Genomic DNA, 23,765 nt, shown 5'->3' with positions numbered 1-23,765 from the left:
TATAGAATTAGTACTGGAGATGGGGCAGTGTATGGAAGCATTTTAGTACTATTTAGATCCAGCACCAACACAGTACAATAGAGTTAATCTGTCTTCTCCATGCATCATAGCTTTATACCCTGTTCTAATATACTGATGGCCTGTTTATAGAGGGGGGAAACATTAAAAATTTCGTGATTATAAAATCAGTCATGTGACGTGGTGTGGAACATCAATGACTCACGTGTTTACAGAACACCCGACCTTTGTAGGCTAACTAGAACACTTACTTATAGGTAATTACTGTGCGACTAATTAGGCTGTCGCTTAATCACGCTACCTAACGAACCAGGTACAAACATTCCTGGTTGACATTTCATATACTTATTTTTTTATTTATTGATGCTATTTTAAGTTATGTAAACATATATTTCTTTGTTACTGCCAGCTTAGCTGCAGATTTAATTCACCTTGTGAGTTGTAGTTTATTTATCAAGGACTTATAAGTTTACGTCCTTGATATTTATATATGCATGGTTTTGAACCTTGCAATATTTTTCGAGTTATTTCTTCAGCCACATTTACCGACAAAGTCGAGCATTTAACAGAATGATGAATTTTCTCGCTAAAGGGGATATTATGAATAAACATCTATCTTAAGAGAGTAAATGCAAATATATCCTAAAATGAAATATGGAGATTTAGGTTTCGCATGAAAGAGTCTTTTAGTGGACTAAAAGCCATTTAAAATGCCCCGTAACATTTCAAAGTGTAAATTATATTTAACCACACCATGTTTGCCGTGTGTATGCGAGGTCGTTGATGGACGTCTGACACAGTAGGGCTCACACCATGTTTGCCGTGTGTATGCGAGGTCGTTGGTGGACGTCTGACACAGTAGGGCTGGTCACCAAAGTATCGCCTTGTCACAATATACTTGAGTCAGCAAGCCATCCGTACAAGTGCATAGTGAAGCTCAATCACATAAAGCAATTAGAGACAGCAGCTAAATATATATAAATACGACATGGTCTAGTCACCCAAACGATCGAGAAATTGCCATCTCCCTAAAATATAAAAAAACTGTGACTAGCTAGCTTCTCAACAACCGAAGTGATTGATTGGCGTTACCTTGGTAAAACCAGTTAATGATTCAAATTATCAAAATTAATTTTGTCTGTTTCAGTTAATCAATAGTAATTTTTTTTCTGTTTTAGTTCCCGACTTTTATTTTGTCAACATTTAAGCTAGTCTTTCTAAATCATCATCTTAACACTCAATCGTTCCTGGTTAGATAAGCACATGATCAATGCGTTTATTCTGATTTTGGGTGTGAATTGTAGGAGAGTTCATATGCAAAGTAAAACACTTTTGACATGTCTTCACATTCATATTTTATAATTTGGTGTGATCTTTCACTAACAAATCTAAAAATTTTTATTTTTTATGGAAAAAACTGCCTATTTCATCTGTTCAAACGTACCTACATGTTCATTCTTCTGTTATAGCCGGATAACAATGGTGTCAGTGCGTGAAAGTAAAACAGCCACAGAAATGTAAAGATCGTGATGCAGACAAAAAGTCACAATATGGAAAATCCTCTATACACAACTATACAATCATTTCAGATTTGATTTTCATCTTTAAGAACACTTTTGAAATATATGAATTCATACAACTAATACATGACGGTGCCATATCATTCTTTAGAAGTTGGTATTCTTTTAAAGGTTCCTCTGCGTTTTTCAGTCATATAAAATGTTGTAAAGATAACGTTAGGAATGATACAAGCTATTTCTTATTAAGAAATCGCATTAGGATCCTTTGTTTTCTGTGAGTTATTGTGTTGTGACCTGTTTTAAAATAGGTCATTAAAAATTACCCACGATTAGTTGTTGGCATTGTTTGTATGAAGATGTATAGTTTGAGCCATGGCACTATAGTTGGTATTATACAGAATCTTGATTTCTCGGCATTATTGATTGACAACTCACCTTTCTGTTATCTATATTTAGATATGTAACCTTTCCTCTATCCGTGTCATAGTTCATATTCTGACCCTATCGTTTAAAAGTGAAATTGAAATTGATCATTTTTTAAGGTATATTGACACCTCCCTTGGTTTATACCCTAAAGGTAACTTAAAGCCTAACACTAGATAGGACAGCAAAGGTCATACACAGTCATTGAAGATGTTTTCATACAAAACGTCATTATTTTTTTAACATGAGGATCACCAATCGATGAACATATTGTCATTATATCACAAAATATTAATATTTAATTTCGGGATCACAAATTGGTGAAAAGTCGGATGCATTTATAAATTCAAACAGGTTTTTCTTCGTATGTGTGACGTTAACTAGGTCATATCCATTTTGAAGTACTCTAGATGTAACCGATTTGTGTTCATACTACCGTGAACTGTTTTAGTCATTATATATGTACGTAATTCTAGTTCCATTAAGTGTCTGTCACGGCCGGAGAATAATGTACTGATAAAGAGCTCCAGAAGATGTTGAGTAAATAGCATTGACCTTTCAGGTAGTTAGCTGCTTCCTGTCAATGGGCAGTAGATATTGAGTCTATTGGCAATATTAGTTAGAAAGATGGAAGTCATTTTATCTTCTATGAATTTTCTGGCTTGTTTCAAAGATATTCTCCGTCAAAATCTAAACTACAGTTGGTAAAGACCTCGACATCTGAAATAATATAACCATCAGCCCAAATACAAAATATGGTGTGACGATTGGTGAAACTTTTAAACTGTGACACAGCCTTATGTAACAGGGGAAGAGGGTTGGGGTGGTGGACTCTCACACTTACTGAAAAAGGTCGGTTATAAGTGTAGATTTTCAGGATGGAAGTTCTAGATCTTATCATGTATTACCAACATATTAAAAACATATTCTGAAGATATATTTTCGTACCTTTTAAAATTACATGCAATTAAGAAAAAGCCAACCAGGTCTCTACCAGATTATTCTAATTGTCCAAGTTTAAAAATTCCCTGTATGTTTTGATGCCATTATAGACTGTTTACACACGTGTTAGAGTACATTGTATGTCGGACAATCCTGTATAACAAGTGAAAGCCCTCCTGATAATTGATCGTCCTATTGTATATAGACTGTAATCCGTAAATCGAATGGTAGCACAGGTAGTTGTTGGTGTCAAATTTACCTAAATCATTTGTATAAGATCACGATACCCAATTACAGAATTACTGTAAGACGCTTACATTTCAATGATAACATGTCTTTAGATAGTCGGCCCTTGGTGAATGTGTGATGGATTTTGTATCCGAGATCTGTTTACAATGGATTAAGTAAAAAGTAATTACTGTTTAAGGCCTGGTAGGGTCAGTTCCATCATTAATGGCACTGTGTTTACTGTTGTGTAACTGGTTTACATGGTATTAACAAAATTAATCTTTCTGGTGAATTGCATACTAATACGAAAAAAACGTCACATGATTGGCAGACCAATCTATGATATAATTAGGATATTAAATGAGTGTCCATTTCATATAAGATCTTATAAAACCAGTCTCGGAAGTTTTCATATTTAAGACATTCTACATTTCGAGGAACGTCAACGTCAAAATTTGTCACAATAATTCAGGGAATGCCTTCATTTTGCCATGATGTCATCGAAACCTGCCATCACAATGAATTGCCAAACAATGACATTGACACGAAAACCCCTATCGTGACGTCTCAATTGAAATATGAACGTTGCGTCTGGATTTTGAAAAAAAATCAATGGAAATATTATTGTAAACGTATTCTATTTTATCAAGTAGTCCGGAAAATTAATTATAAGCATTGATATCACTATTTTTTTATAACACGGATTCACACAGATTGCAAACAAATTGTTTTTCATACCCCGATGAAATTTAAAAAAAATAGTAACATCAACGCTCAGTGAAAGGAAAATTTAAACATAACCGTAAGACTAACAACACATGTATCATCATTCTGCAATCTAATTACAATGTTTCAAATCGTGATCACCAAACTGTTTGATGTTGCGGTCAACTGACCTCTGGTTAATGAAGCTAAATAAAGAAAAATGCAAGCATATGGAAATTGGCAATATCCCCATTAACAGACAATACATCATAAAGGACGGCGACAACAGAATACGACTTGGGAAAACCAACAGTGAGAAAGATCTGGGAGTCACAATAGATAATACCCTGAAATTTACAAATCAAGTGAACAAAGCTTCAACAAAGAGAAACCAAATCATGGGTATCATATTTAGAACATTCACATATCTTGACAACCAAACCTTTAAAACACTGTATAAGACTCTAGTTAGACCTCATTTGGAATACTGTTCTGTCGTTTGGTCTCCCTTGATAAAAAAAAGATATAAAAACCATCGAAAACGTCCAACGAAGAGGTACAAAAAGACTAGTTAACCTTAAAGATCTCTCATATCCAGACCGATTGAAGACCCTGGGTATCCCAACACTTGAATATAGAAGACTGAGGGCCGATATGGTGGAGACCTTTAAAATAATCAACAAAATCGATATTGTTACCAGTGAGAACATGTGTACTCCAATGAGACACACAGGTACAAGAGGTCATAACAAAAAACTCTACAAGAAACCTTTTCGTCTCAACTCGGCAAGAAATGTTTTCAGTAACAGGATAGTGGAGTCCTGGAATTCTCTCCCTGTTGATGTGGTCAATGCTGAGAACCTGAAAACCTGAATATTTTCAAAAATAGATTAAACAAGCACTGGAAAAACCATGCCACGAAATGTTTACCCTCAACCTAGGAAAGACATTATATTATACATAAACCTAGGACATACTATTAAGGATTTTAAGCAATCACTTTAAATATTTTACCATTATTGTAAATATCACTATATATCTTTACAAGCCTTTTGTGGCTTCCCAATGATGTTGGACTGATGAGAAACTGATGAGAAACAAACTATTGTGGTATATGTATAGATGTGAGAGGAGCACCTGTTAACCTTCGTGTAGGAGGACACTGATCTCTGTGGTGGATGACCTGGGGTAATCCTACCTGTTTACGATTATGAAAAGAACATGTCTAGTATACGTATGTGGTACGATATCAATGCTTGGAGGATGAAAAAAATCGACAAGTGAGATTGTTATTAACCTTTTCTTATGTCCGCAGGATAAATTACTAAATACAAAATTGAAAACTAACTTATTGTTTTGTGGATCACATAAGTGAATATTAGTTTTGTAACAAAGAAACTCAGCAGCTACTTGTTGAATAATTTAGTATTTTACAAACGGTCGGTTCATAACAAGTTTTTGTAGTCTTGAGTTGTTAGTATTGATCTACTTGAGTTTGTCCAGAAGGACGGAATGCCCTTATGTTGCGGTCTAAGATAAGATCGGCTGATGAAGTCCATGTGCACTGTTCCGGATTTGTCACAAATAAAAATGCCTTATTGAAGAAAACTGTTTTGCATATCCTATACGCAGTATCACAGCCTTGTAAAGAATGTTTGCTTGTTGTATCATTGTATAAAAAATACGAGGAGCAGCAGGTATAGGTTATGTTATTATACAATCTGTGGAGTTTTAGTAAACATCCCCTTCAAACACAATTAGTTACAAAATGTATATGATATATCCAACACTACTCTGATTTTATCCTCAAATATCTCAAAATACAAATGATATGCAAATGGATGAAATATGCACGAGAATATCATGACGATTTTAACAAATCTATATGTATTTCGTTTTTTATCATGTTTAATTGCACGTGAGCTCAGATATTGATGATAAAATCTTCTATAGATGTAAATATTTCAGCATGTTTAGACAACCGTATGGCGTAACAAGCAATACTAGTTCTCAAAAGCAGTGAGTTGATTAGTATAATTATGTAACCCTCTGGAGCGAACCAATCCACCACTGTATTAGTTTTAATGTTGTGTGATAAAACGACGAATTATGATTCAGAGAAACCCCCTGACGTCTCATAGAATGTTGCTGTTAAAAATTACAACACATTCGTGTTATGACATGTAAACAAACATTATTTACCGCTGACGTAGATTATACAGATAACAATAGTAAGATATGCTCCCCATGTTGGTACCACCGCCATCATTGCTATTTGCTTACAAGTTTTATATGTTTTCTACTTGCATATAAAACTTTGTGGATTTACAACCTCACATAGAAGTCCATGTAAACAGCAAAGTTTATTGCTTCTCCAGAATTTTTCAAGGTGACATCGCCGACGTTTTCAAATTGATTTTATAGGATTTCACATCGACCCCCTTGACTCGACCAATACTTCATACGATATAAACATGCCCCAGAAACTCTATTGAGTGGTCAATCTCGTAACAATAACTTTTTTTAGCAAATATAGCTTCCTACATTCCTAAAATAAGTGTATATGCATTAGACCCTCGCCAATGATATTTATTAGATAGGTAGAACACGAGAGAAAAATAAGTTCGCCCGTGACATCTGTAACATTCACAAAGCAATTAAGTGTCATATATTCACTATTCATACATGTTTATCTTGAATACCCCCTTCCAAGGACAATAAAAAGGAAATCAGTTCGTCGTATTACATAATTTGATTCAATTTAATTTTTATAACCATAAGCACGTTTGAAAAGCAACGACGAAATTGTATCATTTCATCATAATACGACCGTTTAACTGTAAAAACCTATCATCATATAGTGTTTAAATAGTCTCCCGAAATTGGAGCCCACATTTAGCCATAGCACTTTTTAACGTGCTTGGATGTTACTGCGTCTTAGCAGTTGTGACTGGGTACAACGAAACACTAGAACAGGTTTTGTGACCTTATGGAATGCCTTCTTAAACACGCAAAGCAAAGGTTTACAAGTGAGATCATGAGATTACTGTCTTTGTGCAAAATTTGAACCCGATATGTTTGTATTTTAGACAAATGCGTATAAATGAGAGGCGTTCCTCCGAGGTATAATGCGCTATGTAAGGATCTGAAATTGGTTATGAGCTTATTAAAGCAGTTGTTTTTGAAGATTCAAGAAATTCTATTTAACGTCGTATATGAGAACAAATTCTTGCGACATGCACAAAGATACATAAGTAATTTATAGATAAATAAGACATCATCATAAACTTTACAATGACACAGAAATACTATATTGTGTATAATGAATGCATGGTCATTGAAAGAAACGAGGAATTGCGGATTGTTTAGACCAATTAAGGATTCCACGTAATAGAAGGTCTCCGCTAACAAGAGTAGAACTGAATGGACACAAAGAAACTGGGCAATCGGATACATACACAGATGTTTCCTGGTGGCTTGTTTCCAACCTGCAGTGCTGTTTGAGTTATTGCAGTATATGAAGAATGCCAATGCTAACCATACCAGCATGTACCCGACTGTCCCGTAGTGTTTGAGTTTGTTTTATACCCGTTTGTTTGATTCTGCGTTGACGGCTTTGTCGGCGTCCTTTATTGTTACGTCTGTCTGTGTAATTGTATCTGTGTAATTGTGCTAGAAGCTGGAAAGGGATGAATGTAGCAAGTGTTGTGTTTTATCTGGATAGGTGGAAACGTTATTGGAAATCTAGCGCATTGTTCTCAATGTGCTGACCATTAACGGTTATAATAGCCCGACTCTTGGAGTCTGAGTAGGTGGATATAGCGTACCAAAGTATCTGATACAATCATGGGACATTTGTCATCATTGGTAATGTGTCTGTTTCTGTGTCAACCATGCAATGCTTTAGTGCTGTTTATAGGGGAATTATACAACATACTTAATATAATATAATGATAACCATGAGTTCACTCCGTTCTTGGGTAGTGCATCAGCGTTAATCAATATTGTTAATAGGATACAAATCTGCAGGTAGGACATTAAATCTCTACCTGCTGTCCAAATTGCATGACGTAAAAGGGGACTAAATTTGGGATACATGTATTTTCTTTCTTTTCTAATTGCTTTTCTTCTTTCCAAAGTTTTTTTTGACAAGACCTCGTTTTTAGTCATTAGAGAGTTCACTCTAGTTTCTGTCCCCTCGCCGAGACACACCATGGACTAAAAACGTGGTAGTTCCAGTTCCTACTTAGCCCAAAGCAAATGGGAAGTGGGACGACTGGTTTGCCAGTTGTCAGTATATGTGACAGGTGAGGGTGTTGCTTGGTGTCTTCGACTACATGTTTCAGTGAAATAGCACTATAAAAAGGGGCAAGAGTTCCACTATTACAAGGAGACGCATCACGAACATACCACAGTCTCCTAAAATACACACCTACATCACATTCAGGGGAAGCCTTCAATGACATTATCTGTTAATAGGATGACAAGTCTAATACACCAACAAAAGAACCAACCATAGTCAAAGATTAAAGGGAGAAAGTCCGACAATTGGAGGAATAAAGAAACTCTTTTGTATGATTTAAATTATGTATAAAATAAGTAAGCAGAATGAGTTAGGACATGCAATGGATCGAGTATAACGTATCAGCCAAGGACGGGTTTGAAGCACGAGAAGAAAGGGTTAAACAACATTTAAAGTGAAACAGCCTGTTTTGATACCAGGTATGTTAGACATGTGATACTGTGTAGGTCTTTAGAAAAATAATCAGTAGACGTCAACTACAACTGCAGAATGAATTGTTCATAAAAAGACGAGAAAGAGGACAGAAAACCTGACATGCTTTATGAATGTATATAAAAGGGCTGTGGTATTTGTGTCACCTTGGAAAAGGCCAACATAATAAACAGCAAAACATGCAAATATGGAACCTCTTTCTGGATCATTTCAGACATTGCCGTAAACACAGTTTAAATAAAAAATGTCATGTTCGCAAAGCGTGAATTGATGTTATTTTGATCATTTGACTTTAGAGAGCTCGGATTATTCGATTGGCCTTTACCTTATGTGCAATTATCACCAACATGACATGGATACGATATCAGAAATAATAACATTAGTCAGATGGCCATAAAACGTTGATTGTCAGGGAACCATATAACATAAAACGGTGTCTTTATGCTTTGACCGCTAACTGACTCTATAGCACAGAAGGGAGAAAAGTAATAGATTCTCAATGAGGCTGTTTTAATGCCATAGCGGGATTTTAACAAGATGTTGCTACCGTTAATGACTGATCTGTATATGTATGTAGGGAAGTTACTAACCGTAACTCGGGAGGTTAAACCTCCACCCAGTGTCCCAGTATAACACTTATCTATGAATGATGGCTAAATCATCCCCGACAAAGCACACATCGCGGTAGTTATATTTAATTCAAATCGTCCTGGACGTCCACTTAACAAATGTCCTGACTAACATAATTTAGATCACAACTAAACATTGAATGGCTGAATGACCATTATCCTGATATACTTCAGTTTAACATCGAAAGGATCTTAATGCACATATGTTCAGAAAATAGCTTACAGTCTTTTGGTATTATGGGAATGTTTCTTTAAGGAAATGTGTCGTGGAGGAAAAGAAACTAAAGTCTTTGAATTATCACCTCCTTAAGGTGCTCTATTGACACGTTTGTAGTGATAGCAGAATTTCAACATCTTCAATCTCCTCGAGACGCTTGAACATTTGACCATTGCAAATCAATCTGAAAGCGCATGAATTCTATATATGTGGTCATATAATTTAAATTAACATTTTCGAAGATTTCATAAAGTACACTTTAGTGTTTACCTTATAGGGAACAACCAACTAAATAAAAAAAGACCTTCGAAATGGCCCCTGAGTATTCAAGATTGAGTCCAGGATAGAATTTTAACCCGGCCGCTGATTGGCTGGCTAATTATGAATTTCAAAAGTAAAAATGTTTTCTGACAGGTAATTATTCCTAGATAACCATGATATGAATTTGGAAATTCATATTGAGATTTAGGTTCAAAATATCAATTTTGATAATGAATAGGTAAAAACATGAGAATTTCATGATTTTTTAGTGCAAAATGCGCCTGATTTCAATAAAGTTACCATGGTTGGAGTTTGAGCAGAAGGACCCAAACGTTTTTTTCTATCTAGTGTTATAACCTAGACTTTAATTATAGAACACAATAGCTAACTAATATTCCTTTGTTTTAATAATACAGTACAAAACTTTGACAAAGTTTAACACTGTGTTCTATGCAAAATTATTTAGTTGGTTGCTGTCTTATACAACAGAACCGATGCAGTGAGTGTTTGAAAGGTTTAATGGTAGATAGGATGTATCATGCTGTTAAACCACAATATTGGCCTCCATATGCTTGATTAGACATGTACAAGAAATATTGAACATCCTGTCTGTCGTGACGGGATATTTGTGCCTTGATGTGGACAAAAATGCCATGAATATTGCTTCACATTTGTATTATATAACCTCAATAAAATGCACAGGATGATGACGGTATTAGCCCATAAATGGTCTGTTGATGCATTCATGTCCTGGCTATACTGTTATGATGTAAATTCTTCACCAGATAATAACCTATGTAAGTGTATATGGTACAGCTCTCAGGCCTTCAATATCTCCTGATTTAACACATACACTGCCCAAGGTCTCGTCCTGATTACCATCAAAAGACAGCCCTTCTGTACGAGTTTAAGAATGTACACACTTACACAGAACCCATTGTGTGACACTGGGTCCCTCAGCGCTCATATCGCTTTATATCGGTATTGTCGCTCTCGTTTGTACATTTGTCGTTCTATGTTTGATTTTTGTATTGTATTTGATGTATTGATAAATGCTTATTTTTTATTATCTGATAAAGATTGCACGTCAATGAAAAACAGTACCACGACCCTTGAATCCGCAGTTATATAAGCCTGTATGATTATCTTAAAACTTACAAAATGTCGTTCTTCTTTTATTTGTTTTTCTTTACCGGATATTATTGCAGTCTTTAGAGGGCGTAACAAAGTTTTCATTATTTTTTGTAGAATGATGCTATTTGAACTGGCGATTAATTGGGGTGAGGGTGTCAAGGGTGAAAGTGGGCTATATAGTGATGTAAATGAGTAAAATGGTAATATATATGTATGAGCATATGATAATGCGGTAACCTATCTCGTCTATTTACCACAGTTTACGATGTGTTTGGCCGACCACACGAACCAGTCGAGTACAGATTATATGTTGTATTGGGGCAAACTACGATTGAATTGCTGGGCAACACGAGTAAATTATCCAACCACCTGCATAGAAAATGGCCATTGTTGGTATATAAAGGACGTGTCATTAACTTTTATAGAACAAGGCGATCGGCTACAATGGTCTATAGTACTACTGGTAGTAACGGCAATTAAAGTCAGATCAATTAACCATATTTGGTACTGTGTTCAAGTCTGCTATTGTGCATATTAATTGCTAGTTAAGTTTCCTAAAGTTGTCATGACACACCACAACCACCATACCACAACCACCATTTCACACAAAATCACGACAATTTATCAAAAAACATGCATCGACACTGTTCGCAATGACAGTATCTGTGTTTTATAGAAATGTCTTAGAGGGAATTCCATTCTATATCAATTATTTTTAACAAGTGAATAAAGCTTGCCTTCGAGGCAACAAATCTGAGTGACCCTGTGGCCGATGAAACATTAAATGTTGATAGACCACGAGGCCGTATGAACCTTGACGGAATCGATATTATGATGCCAATAATCACCAGTAACAAAAACTATAGTGTTACACAGAGAGAATAATGAAACGTTGCAGTTAATGTTAGGGTTTATTAAACCGATCAGTAGACGTTTGGTCGACCACTTCACGTGCGTCATAACGACGGTAGTTATACCCAGTGTGTTACTATATATAGCTGTATAATTACTCATTCACACGCTAGGTTTACCGTCATCAGGGCGCAGTGATATCTGACAAGTTATACATAGGTATGGCCATGCTACTCATTTATAGAGTTACGGCGTCATTATAGAAAAGACAGGCCTTGTTTTTGTCGATGAATGTTTACAATTTTGAATTTATTTTATTTATTCTGACTTCAGTATCACTTTATGCGTTGTCGTTATGAGTTAGAATAAGACATTATGACTTGGTTACACAGAAGCACCTTCCTGATTACAGAACACACTTCTCTTCAAATTAAACTTTGATTTCGTGAGTTACACAGTAAACTTTAGTACAGTAGAATACTGCCTTCTCCCAGACGGTTATTCACATCTCCCAGACGGTTATTCACATCTCCCAGACGGTTATTCAAATAAACCACTGAAAATGCACTATCGAGACGTAAATGGGCTATTCTTTTATGGAGTCGTGCAGTGGGAGATTTAAGGAAGAATGACATCATATATATAATTATATATGTACATGTATATCATACTATATTTATTTTTTGAAAAAATAAATAATGTATGCGTTGTCTGCGAACAACTGAAATACAATTTGGGAACTCCAACATTGGTATTAGTGTCTCATAATATGATAATCATATTCTTTAGCCTTCAAATGTCGTGTTATAGGATATAAATATAATGTCTCACATGTAGTAAATGTATGTTTCCATTTGAAGAGGCGTTCCGACAACGTAATTCGCCTATTTTGTTGCAGACACTGTCCCCGTCGCTTCTATAAACACGTTTTAGTATATTCAATTACATGTAGGTATATTTAACAAGCAACTTTACCAGCGTATATATAACAGATGGTACAGGCGTCTCACAGAAGAATGGCAAGCCTTTTTATACATTGGCAATGGCGTACATTTATGTAATTATCTAAAACGCTAAATTACAGGTAGAACCTTGTTGGAGCGTATCTGGTATCAGCTGTTTATAAACCAACAGGTTTCTGATATTTTGACGATTAGTTTGGAAAATGTGTATAACATTGTAAAATGTGTCACAGAATTTGGACCTTACCTTGGGCTGGAACTGAGACAATCCATATAGAAAGCAGACATAGATGCAGCCCCGGATAATCCATTGTTTTAGCCGATGTACTTATTCCTGGCTGTCCCACCACTCACTCTACCAATATACCTGTAGCATACATATACCTACAGGTATATACCGGACGTCACTCAACCGGAACGCCGTTCACACAGGTACGAACCATTGTCCCGTGTTCACAGATCAATCACAGTCGGGGATACACATGTGTCGGGTGTATATAACAGTACTCAGTTCAGTCGGGTGGAATGAAGGTACTCAACACATGTGTCAGACAGGAGTTGCTCAGACAAAAACATCGGGTAGAAATAGATGTATTCTTTGGACTATCGAATATTTTCAAATGCCACGTTTGATTTTCGGTATAGAATCTTATCAATATGCGGGGAAGTAAATTGGGTATTCATTAAAGGTTTGTTTTGATGTTGTGTTCGTCATTTCCATTTGCTTAATTGTGACCAGTTTAGAATTACGCAAGTAAAACAATTTATAGCTCGGGCGGTGATGTTATTCCAAGAAAACAGTGTCAGACAATACCACGCATTATTTTGACACAAACGTGCATACATTGTATGTTGTATGTTTTATTTAACGAAGTCTCTTTCAAAACAACGTAGAATTTCTGTATCCAAACTCCGTCTTTCAGCTCATAATCTTGCAATCGAGACAGGTAGATATAGAAATGTTGAAAGGAATAATAGATTATGTAGAAACTGTGAACTCTTCGAAATAGAAGATGAATATCATTTTTTATTTATTTGTCCAAAATTTTCAGATATTCGGAGAAAATACATTAAAAACTATTTTTGGGTAAAGCCATCTGTTTACAAAGTTATTGAATTGCTAAATACACATAACATAAAAGATCTTAATTTATTAGGCAATTACATAATTGAGGCAAACAACAGCAGAATCACTTAATCACATATATATGTGCATTTCAATTTGTCTATGATAATTTAATGTTTACCCTTGTTGATTGTATATATGTATATTTTATGTTAATATTCCAATAAGTTGTATACTTACGGAAATAAAGAATTTCGAATTTCAATTTCAAAACACAAAATGAAATAAAAATATGTTTCAATTTTCGTTTTATTTTGCAAAGATTTGCCTTAGTGTGTTGCCTTGTGGATGTTAAACGTGTGTAAGGGATCGAACAATACAGTGTCTATCTGTTGTGATATCTTCTATCTTTACATCAAAAATACTTCATTTAAACAATAAAATAAATTAAATAATCAATTTTAAGTAGATTTTATTTTATGATGCAAGACGACGATAATTTTCCCAATTTAACTCGGGGTCCTAATGATAAGCGATTACATCTACATGTAAATGGTATATTGCCCACCTTATCATATAACAATGATATTCCACGCAATTACACAATGTGGTTACAATTGTACAAGGACGTACTTATAAATCCTTGCAATTGTAGTATCTCTTGGAATATTTGATTGCATTAATTTTTCAGGACATCAAATGCATTTTGAAACACCCCTGATACACTTAATTTTTATTTTCTTAAAAGCTGATAAACGATTTTAATTTTTCATCCGCACAATTTTCTACATCCGTACAAGGTCTATTTAAAAAAAACATGCCCGAGCAGTCTTCATACATGCACATAGGAAAAGTAAACAAATAACTTAGGTGCCAATGAGTGGTAATATAAATAATTCCTACTGAATGAATACCTAAACATGAGTTCCGTTATGATAATCTGCCATTGAGTAACTCGTGTCGGACCATTTTAAGTGACACCTCTATCTCGACCAGATATAAATGTTGCTACACTAATACTCTGTATGTTATTTTTGTAAAGTGTCACCACAGGTTCGACACGAGAGCAGCAGATCTAGTGACGTCACACTATTTCTCCCCACTTGATAATCGAAGCGTATCTTTGATAGTGGTGCCGCCATTATGGAAAAAATCAAATGCGTTCCATTTGGTGATGCCGTATCATTTTAGTACAACTGGTACGAATCCTGAAATGGAACCCATGGAGTTGTCATCACAGATCCGACATGTCATGAGTACAATATTCCTTGTGACGTATATGATATCTGTGTTGTGGAATGGTCTACGTCACCTACACGAGTTTATATTAGGTACGTGTAATTACACATGTCACTGACACTTATTTTACTCTAAACATTGTACGTGGCTATTGTTGTGGAGAGCCACCCCGAGGTCGCCACCCTTTACCTTACAAACACCGACTTCATATCAGACGGCAGATCAGAAAGCTAACAATGTCGAGATTGTCATGCCCTCAAACCTTGTCATGCCCTCAAACCAAAGATAAAATAAGCCAAAGTTGTTCATCTACAAGTCAGTCTTTCTTAGTGTTATTCTCCTTGTTTCCTCATAATACGAAAATTACATACAATTTACATAGAATACTGATTAACACGCAAACCTAAACAGGTAAACTTATAGAACGCCATAGCTGTCTCGTATGGTTCAAATATACTATATGAATACACGATAAATGATTAAGATATAATGATATAATCAAATAAAAAATGATAGATGTAAATCAAATATATATGTCACAACATCTAATATAAATGAAATATATTTAAGCATTGAATTCACTATTTTTTCATTTAATCGGAGTATGAAAGAAATTTGTTTGCAAACTGTGTGAATCCGCGTAGATAAAATCCTATGACGCTAAAACCTGATGAAATAATGAAAACACAAATTCATATATCTGTATATTTGAACGATACGAGACAGCTATGGCTGATGTACAATATACATATATACTCCGCCACAATAACCAGGTCATTTTTGTTTCATTCATTTTATCCCTTCACTTGTACTTGTTTAAAACCTCTCTTCAGAACTTGAAAGCATGTTTCCCAACTTCACCCGCCGGGGTACATGGAGATAAAAAATATTGTCAACACAACTTTTTTTGTAGATGGACTTATCTTTGTTTTAAAACGTGTAGCAAATGTTATTGATGATTGAAATGATTCAACATAGCATCGCCAAAATGTAAGATAATTGACAGAGAAATAATTAGCTACTGTTACCCGACATATTAAGGATCGATATATAATCACATTAACATTGAGAGGAGAATTGCAGACAATTTAAAATGAGCAATCAACTAGTATGAAATATCGACAGAAAATATCAATTGAAACTGCAATGCAAAGTGAAAGTTCAAAAGATTAAGAGCATGGACAATTTCTAGGGATCACCAGCGACAATGATCTAAATTTGAGCAAACACATTTAACCAATAAACAACTAGTCCAGCAAAATTTTAGGATTCCTAAGGTGCAATATGCCATCATGTACTAGGAAAGTTACAAGTAGCCACAAACACCATACAAGTAAGACCATCTCTTGAAGATGTTACTATAAATGTTTATACCCAACACAGAAATTAGGAGCCATACTGTACCACCAACATTGCAACAACACTGTACATAATATTGGGTGATCTAGAAGAACAATCGATGCACAAAAATCGGTAAATTCTCTATTTTCTCCCAACATCAATGAGTGAATTCCTCACCAGCATCTCCGGCACAAATCTAGCCCTGGCCCCGATTTCTCGAAACAAACCAGAAGAACAATCGGTGCACATAGACAAAACAAAATATCCTCTAACAAAAATCGGTAAATTATCGTTTCTTGCATTATCAATGAGTGAATTCCTCACCAGCATCTCTGGAACAAATTAGCCCTGGCTCCGATTTCTCGAAACAAAAAACGAAGTTAAGTCTATAATCATGAACATAGATAACAACAACCCCCCCCCCCCCCCCCAAAAAAAAAAACCCAAAAATACACGGGTAACTTCTTTAGACTTAAGTCGTCACTTCTGTTTCGAGAAATCGAGGCCCGGATTGTTTGGGGCCTGTCTGTCTAGTTACAATCTTAAATTCATCTTGTTGTTATTATGTTTCATACATATCTATATATATTAATAATAATTACAATGCAACTCTCTGCTGATGCCATCTCTTAGGAACGGCTGAGCTCTAACCTTCCAATGTGTCATCTATATACAAACAGAAGAAAATGAAAGAAACACCACAACTTAACATTGATATTTGTGAATAAGCGACCAAGCATCGATAGAAATTAATTACTCAACATAGGTACAGAACTAGAATAAATTATGAATAGAAATTTAACGACCAATCATGGTTAGAGAATTTAAATGCATTCATTGGTAAATGAACAACCAATGCATTTCAGCAAACTCACGATCTGACATAGAACACTCTAGACTGGGCAAAGAAACCCCGAAAAGATATCTATCAGCTGAATATCGACAGATTGTTAACAGGGACAGGTTAAAAATAATTCCATTGTCATCATTGGGAGATTATTCCTACTACATATATATAGGGATTTATACCAAAATTTGTCAGATAATTTAAAACCAAAAATTGACAGCTGAACTTTGGGAAATGAAACAAGCAATGCGAACACCATCGCCAATCTTTGTACTACACAGAGAAAACAACTTACAACCAAGTCCATTGGCAAATGATTAAAACTATGTATATTATATAATGTTCACTGTGTAATATTGGTTGAAAATACGCAATAAATCATTGGAATTTGCTTCACAGGGAATCATTTAATGAGTTACAAAGATACAATGTACCATTCACAACGAATTCATTAACAAACTGTTAAAAAGAATTAATAACAACCAAACTTTGAGAAAGGATTTATCGATTTTAAAATCTACCATCGAACAGCGAATTCACAAGGAAACAATAGAAAAACAACATAGAAACATTGATACGTATATTTATAACAATGAACTGCTAGCTGAGTTCACAGAAAATTCACAATTCATTATTCATAAGCAATTTCAAACCAAATATGGACAAAGAAATAATGTTTCATTGATCAGATAAAAAAAAAGATAATGCAGAAATTGCTATTAATCATCGACAGATATTTCACAAGGAATCATTGGTCGAATTTGGAACAAAAGCTTTCTTTCCCAGGATTCATAATAAATCATAGGTAAAAACTGATGATTGTCAACTGAGGATTGATAGATATTTTGCAAGCTGTCATTGAATAGCGAAATAAGAAACAATTAAAAAAAAAGAATGGGACCTAATCACTGGTAAATATTACCATGGACACAAATGAGGTTTAATAAATACGGATTAGTAGAATCTTTCCTTAATATAATTCATATTCGCTTGTAACAAGCATTTTCATTGGCTTAAAAATTACTTTATCAGTCCTTAAAGGAAAAAATGGCGTCGCCATTTGTAATATCGCTTCTGATTATCTTTAGTAAATAATTATAATGATAAATTTGAATAGATTCCTTTACGTTATGGAGATATATAAAAAAACCATTTGTGTGTACTGTCATCATAAACCGCTTCGCGGTAACACTCAGATTTTTGTGTTATTCCCACAACATAAAAATATATTCAATTTGATATAAAATAAAAACTAACAACTAAACACATAACAAAATAATGATATTAATAAAAATAAATAGATAAAACGAAATAGACAGAAAAATAAAGAAAACAAAGTACAAAAAAATAACACGAATAAGCTTTTTTATTTGTAGGGCAAATCACAGCAAGGCAGATTTCGTCTCCGTTAGAAATTGTAATGAAACTGTCGTTCTTGACACCACCTAGTTTGGGCTATAAATACACAGAGACATATGATAGTTGGGCAGAATAAATGTTAATGACACTTTGATTCTATATTGAACTTATTTAATCCATTTTATGTTTCACTCATGTTTTGTTTATAAAAAAAACCGTATATAATATATCCCCGGTATTGCAATGTCTAATAGTTTTTATTACTCTTACAGTTTAGTAGTATGACTTTATTTCTCCATCACAACTGTATGTTATAGACTCACACTTCTTACATTGATGTTTTATATAGTGTTATTCCTCTAATACAGAAGTTTATCACGGATTTGCTATGTTTGGTTTACATTACAGGAGTGTAGACCTGTGACATCCGCCGAATCATTCTTGTGTGTGATAACATCTTCTGTAACGTCACCGATGTTTTCTGTGGCTATCGCCAGCAGGAACTACTCAAACTTTGAGTATGTTTTATTTGCTCAATCCTACTAATGATCAGTTTTCATATACGTTTCTATTCAGAAATGATAATACATGTATAACGCCTCCAAACGTTTACACATATATATATAACCGTAGGCTTTCTATTCAAATCTACTACCAGACAATTAAACAAGATGCATATTTCATATTATGGGTATTGAATCTATCCAAAATTTACATAACATTGAATAGTTAACATGTCATTCCTTTTAACCCCTCCAATACGCACGAACTACGACTCATAACAAAAGTATATTACCTGGCCTTCCAACACGTCATTCTATCGTCTCAAGTTAATTTACTATCTTCTTAAAAGGCCAGATGGTGGTGTGCCTGATTTTGAAACATTAGAAATCGAGATAATGACTACTTGGCACGGTATTTATGTGTACTTTACCGGATTTAATATTTTGACCATGCAAACCGAAGAAAAGCTAAAGCAATATCTTCCAAATTGGTTTTCTGATGAGTATGACTGTTTGTAAATTGCGAAACCAGTGTGTTCTCTAAAAAATGATAACATATATAGTCAACGGTTAACCCATTCCATTTACCATTCCCCTTAAATTTCAACTATCAAAATATGTCGTATTTCACAAAGGACAGATTGAAGACTTCATGCAAAACTTTCTTACGACTGATGGTTTTAATATCTTGCTACTTTAAAGAAAGTGAAGGTGCTTGATTTTTTGTTCTGTAGCAACATTTGTTATTTTTCGTCATTTTCTTTCACAAAATCAAAAGATTATATTTTTTTCACTGTAGTCCCACTATGTAACATTACCGAGCGCAGTTGGCAGTGATATAGACTATTAACTTTAATCGCTTATTATGACGTCGTTATCATCGAATTCATGAAATTTGCCTTGCCAAGTTGGCACTCATATAGGCTATGAAAGGTTCAATGTTAAATTAACTACACTAACTTCCATTCTTAAATGCTTTTATAGATTTTCCGCACAGACATATTCAAAAGATTTACAGTAGAAATCAACTTTGTATGACTAAAATGGCGTCATTCTGGCGGTTTAAGTGAAACGCCTTTCTATAGTGCTAAATAAGTAATACTGCAACAATCTTTTCCGCTTATTTCTACTCCAACTTCCATTTGAACTAGTTTATCACCAGTATTAACACAAATGTCAATGTACTCTCTGGCTACGTAGTCCTGCCTTTTATTCTCTGGCTACGTAGTCCTGCCTTTTATTCTCTGGCTACGTAGTCCTGCCTTTTATTCTCTGACTACGTAGTCCTGCCTTTTATTCTCTGACTACGTAGTCCTGCCTTTTATTCTCTGGCTACGTAGTCCTGCCTTTTATTCTCTGGCTACGTAGTCCTGCCTTTTATTCTCTGGCTACGTAGTCCTGCCTTTTATTCTCTGACTACGTAGTCCTGCCTTTTATTCTCTGGCTACGTAGTCCTGCCTTTTATTCTCTGACTACGTAGTCCTGCCTTTTATTCTCTGGCTACGTAGTCCTGCCTTTTATTCTCTGGCTACGTAGTCCTGCCTTTTATTCTCTGGCTACGTAGTCCTGCCTTTTATTCTCTGACTACGTAGTCCTGCCTTTTATTCTCTGGCTACGTAGTCCTGCCTTTTATTCTCTGACTACGTAGTCCTGCCTTTTATTCTCTGACTACGTTATTCTGCTTTATTTCTAAGTTGTGATGTCGATGTATTCTTTTGTTGTAATTTATGTTCTGTCAATGTATTTTTTGCCTGACTACTTGTCCTGCCCATGTACTCTTTCACTAAGTTGTCCTGCCCATGTACTCTTTCACTAAGTTGTCCTGCCCATGTACTCTTTCACTAAGTTGTCCTGCCCATGTACTCTTTCACTAAGTTGTCCTGCCCATGTACTCTTTCACTAAGTTGTCCTGCCCATGTACTCTTTCACTAAGTTGTCCTGCCCATGTACTCTTTCACTAAGTTGTCCTGCCCATGTACTCTTTGATTAATTTGTCCTTCCCGTGTACACTCTACCTAATATGTTGTCCTACCCATGTACTTTTTGACTACGTTAGAATTGTCCTGTCTTGCCAATGTACTCTTTGACTAAGTCGTCCCGCCCGTGTACTCTTTGACGAAGTCGTCCCGCCCGTGTACTCTTTGACGAAGTCGTCCCGCCCGTGTACTCTTTGACTAAGTCGTCCCGCCCGTGTACTCTTTGACTAAGTCGTCCCGCCCGTGTACTCTTTGACTAAGTCGTCCCGCCCGTGTACTCTTTGACTAAGTCGTCCCGCCCGTGTACTCTTTGACTAAGTCGTCCCGCCCGTGTACTCTTTGACTAAGTCGTCCCGCCCGTGTACTCTTTGACTAAGTCGTCCCGCCCGTGTACTCTTTGACTAAGTCGTCCCGCCCGTGTACTCTTTGACTAAGTCGTCCTGTTCATGTATTATTTGACTAAGCTGTCCTATTAATGTACTTTTTCACATAAGTTGCCTGTTGATGGACCATATCAGCCGGTCTGACAACTGCTTTACTAAACAATAATGGTAAACATCTTTGCGGTTATTGTCATGGCAATTGCTCCAGTAAAAAGCTCTTACCAGCATTTTTTTGTCATTTTACTTGCCAACTGCTTTACTAGAGTAACTGTTTTGTCATCCTTACGCCACCGATACCAGCTGTACAGGTATGCCGATTAAATAACCTTTGAAACCAAAATTATATTTTACGACACTTTACCAAGACAAAGACGATTACAGTTTTATACAAATAACATTGTGATTGTACGGTCAACCTAAACTGTCCTGTCGGAGAGACCGCAGAGAGGAAGTTTTTCTCTCTACACATATACCTTATGGCTGTGATGTGTACCTGACACTGTCAAGGGTATCGATAGGGAGGGGCGGCAGCTCTTATAAGGAGATCGAGTAGGGAGACAATAAAATGATAGTTTGTTTGGAAGAAAGCTAGAGTTACTTTAATGCAGGCGCTCAACTCATTTCAAGCTCATGAAACTGAATAAACATAGGTATTAAATTTTCGTTTACCCTATATTGAGGTATTTGAATGAAGGTCTATTTCCATGATGTAATAATACAACTTAAGAGTAAAATCTGAGTTTTACACTTAGAATGTAAAGTTTAAGTAACTGACATTGACGGTATCAATTTAGAAAAGCTTAGATGGACATCGGATTAAATGTAAAAGTGCTACCAGTCAACAAGAGCCATGAGTAGATTGGTATCAAAATATATGTAAGATTAATTAAACCTCTCCACAATTTTAGCTTCTACAACGATAATGAGCAAGGAAATATCTAATTCAACTAAATATGATGTGCATCGCTTCAAAAAAGTGACCTTTGCTCACGTTCCTATAGAATACCATAAGACATATAATCTAGGTATCAAATTTTCCAGTTTTGTTTTAAACATTTTGCCTTGCTGTAGACAACGTCAGCATTATCCAAAGACTGCTTCAGTACATAAACCCCTTTGTCTCTTCGTCACCTACCAATGATTCGACCAAGAAAAGGCTCGTAAAATAATCAGCACACCCGGGCCCGTACAGCGTTCCAATTCGGCTTGGTATCGGTGTGGAATGCTTTTTGTCACAAAAACCAGACACTCGCCAATACGGCTGATGTGGGCCACGCGTAAGGATGACAAAACAGTCACTCTAGTTAAGTAGTTACCAAACAAGTACAATGTAAATTCGTGTTTTTTTTAATAAAGTAGTTTCCAACTTGCCATGGCAAATCACCGCAAATGTGTGTAGAAGTATAATTCAGTAAAGTAGTTGTCATGGCGGCTAATATAGGCCATCGTACCTTTGACTTCCTATCGATGTCTTCTTTGACTAGGTTGTCCTATTGATGTACTGTTTGATAAGTTGCCCGTTTGAATGGACACATGACGTACCAATTTTCTCTGCATATAAATAAGCAAAGCACACAGGGCCAACTTTTTATACCGCACCTTCATGCAGCATTTGGACTTTCGGATCCAGCTCCCTAGCCTATGCAACGACAGATTGATTATCCCAAAATTTTCAAATGATTGTGTGCTTACATACACGTATATTAATATGTATTTGACAAATTTTGGTGAAATAATGTGTTTTTTTTCTCCAAAATTAAACAATGACCACTTATAATGTCACTTTATGTCGGGTTGTGTATTCCTTTGTATGTATGTGTATAAATCCGAAGCAAAAGTATTAATTCCAAACCACAACAAAGGTATTTATTTCTTTTTATGAAACGAATTTATTTATGTTTTTGGACTTGCATATATATTATATCATATAATATTAATATTATGTTTGCCTATCAAAGTTCATTCATTCATACGACACGCACCTGTATTCATTCAAAACTAGAAGACTTCCACTCGAATTGTATTATGCAAATGATATATCATTCGTATGATTCCTGATTGTGACCAATCGATATAATATCTATAAAATAAAAAAATCTCTGATTAATTATATTTACAAAAGAGAAACATCACAGATGTGTACATATTGCAACATAAGTATCCAGACATGCGTTCACAGTATTTACAAAACAGTTTGATGTAAAGAAGTGTACGCGCGCACGACCAGAGTTGTCATAAAACATACGCACAACCTGAGTGGTCATAAAACATACGCATGCTCAGAGTTACAACCATAGGCACGCTCATTGGTCATGCGCACAATCGACCAATATATGGTCACACCACATGCGTACAATATAAACGTGGCCATAAAATAGACCCAAACTACTTTTCCCGAAGGCACACAATCTTCTAAAAAGATCAC

At 35.4% G+C, this 23,765-nt stretch overlaps 2 protein-coding genes across 3 annotated transcripts in view; one reads left to right on the top strand and one right to left on the bottom strand.

Moving 5' to 3' along the window:
- LOC138322088 (low-density lipoprotein receptor-related protein 4-like) overlaps nt 1-13,058 on the bottom strand; it is a 56,243-nt gene extending 43,185 nt beyond the window's left edge. The window contains exon 1 of the mRNA XM_069266144.1: nt 12,874-13,058. Coding sequence (XP_069122245.1) covers nt 12,874-12,937 — 64 coding nt within the window. The 5' untranslated portion in view covers nt 12,938-13,058. The remainder of the gene's footprint in view (nt 1-12,873) is intronic.
- The window catches only part of LOC138320526 (uncharacterized), a 288,019-nt gene that overhangs the window by 130,642 nt on the left and 133,612 nt on the right, over nt 1-23,765 (top strand). The gene's annotated exons all lie outside the window — the stretch shown is intronic.

Source organism: Argopecten irradians, chromosome 4 (assembly GCF_041381155.1).
Source record: "Argopecten irradians isolate NY chromosome 4, Ai_NY, whole genome shotgun sequence".
Taxonomy (NCBI): Eukaryota; Metazoa; Mollusca; class Bivalvia; order Pectinida; family Pectinidae; genus Argopecten; species Argopecten irradians.
This window is presented reverse-complemented; position numbering and strand designations above follow the sequence as displayed.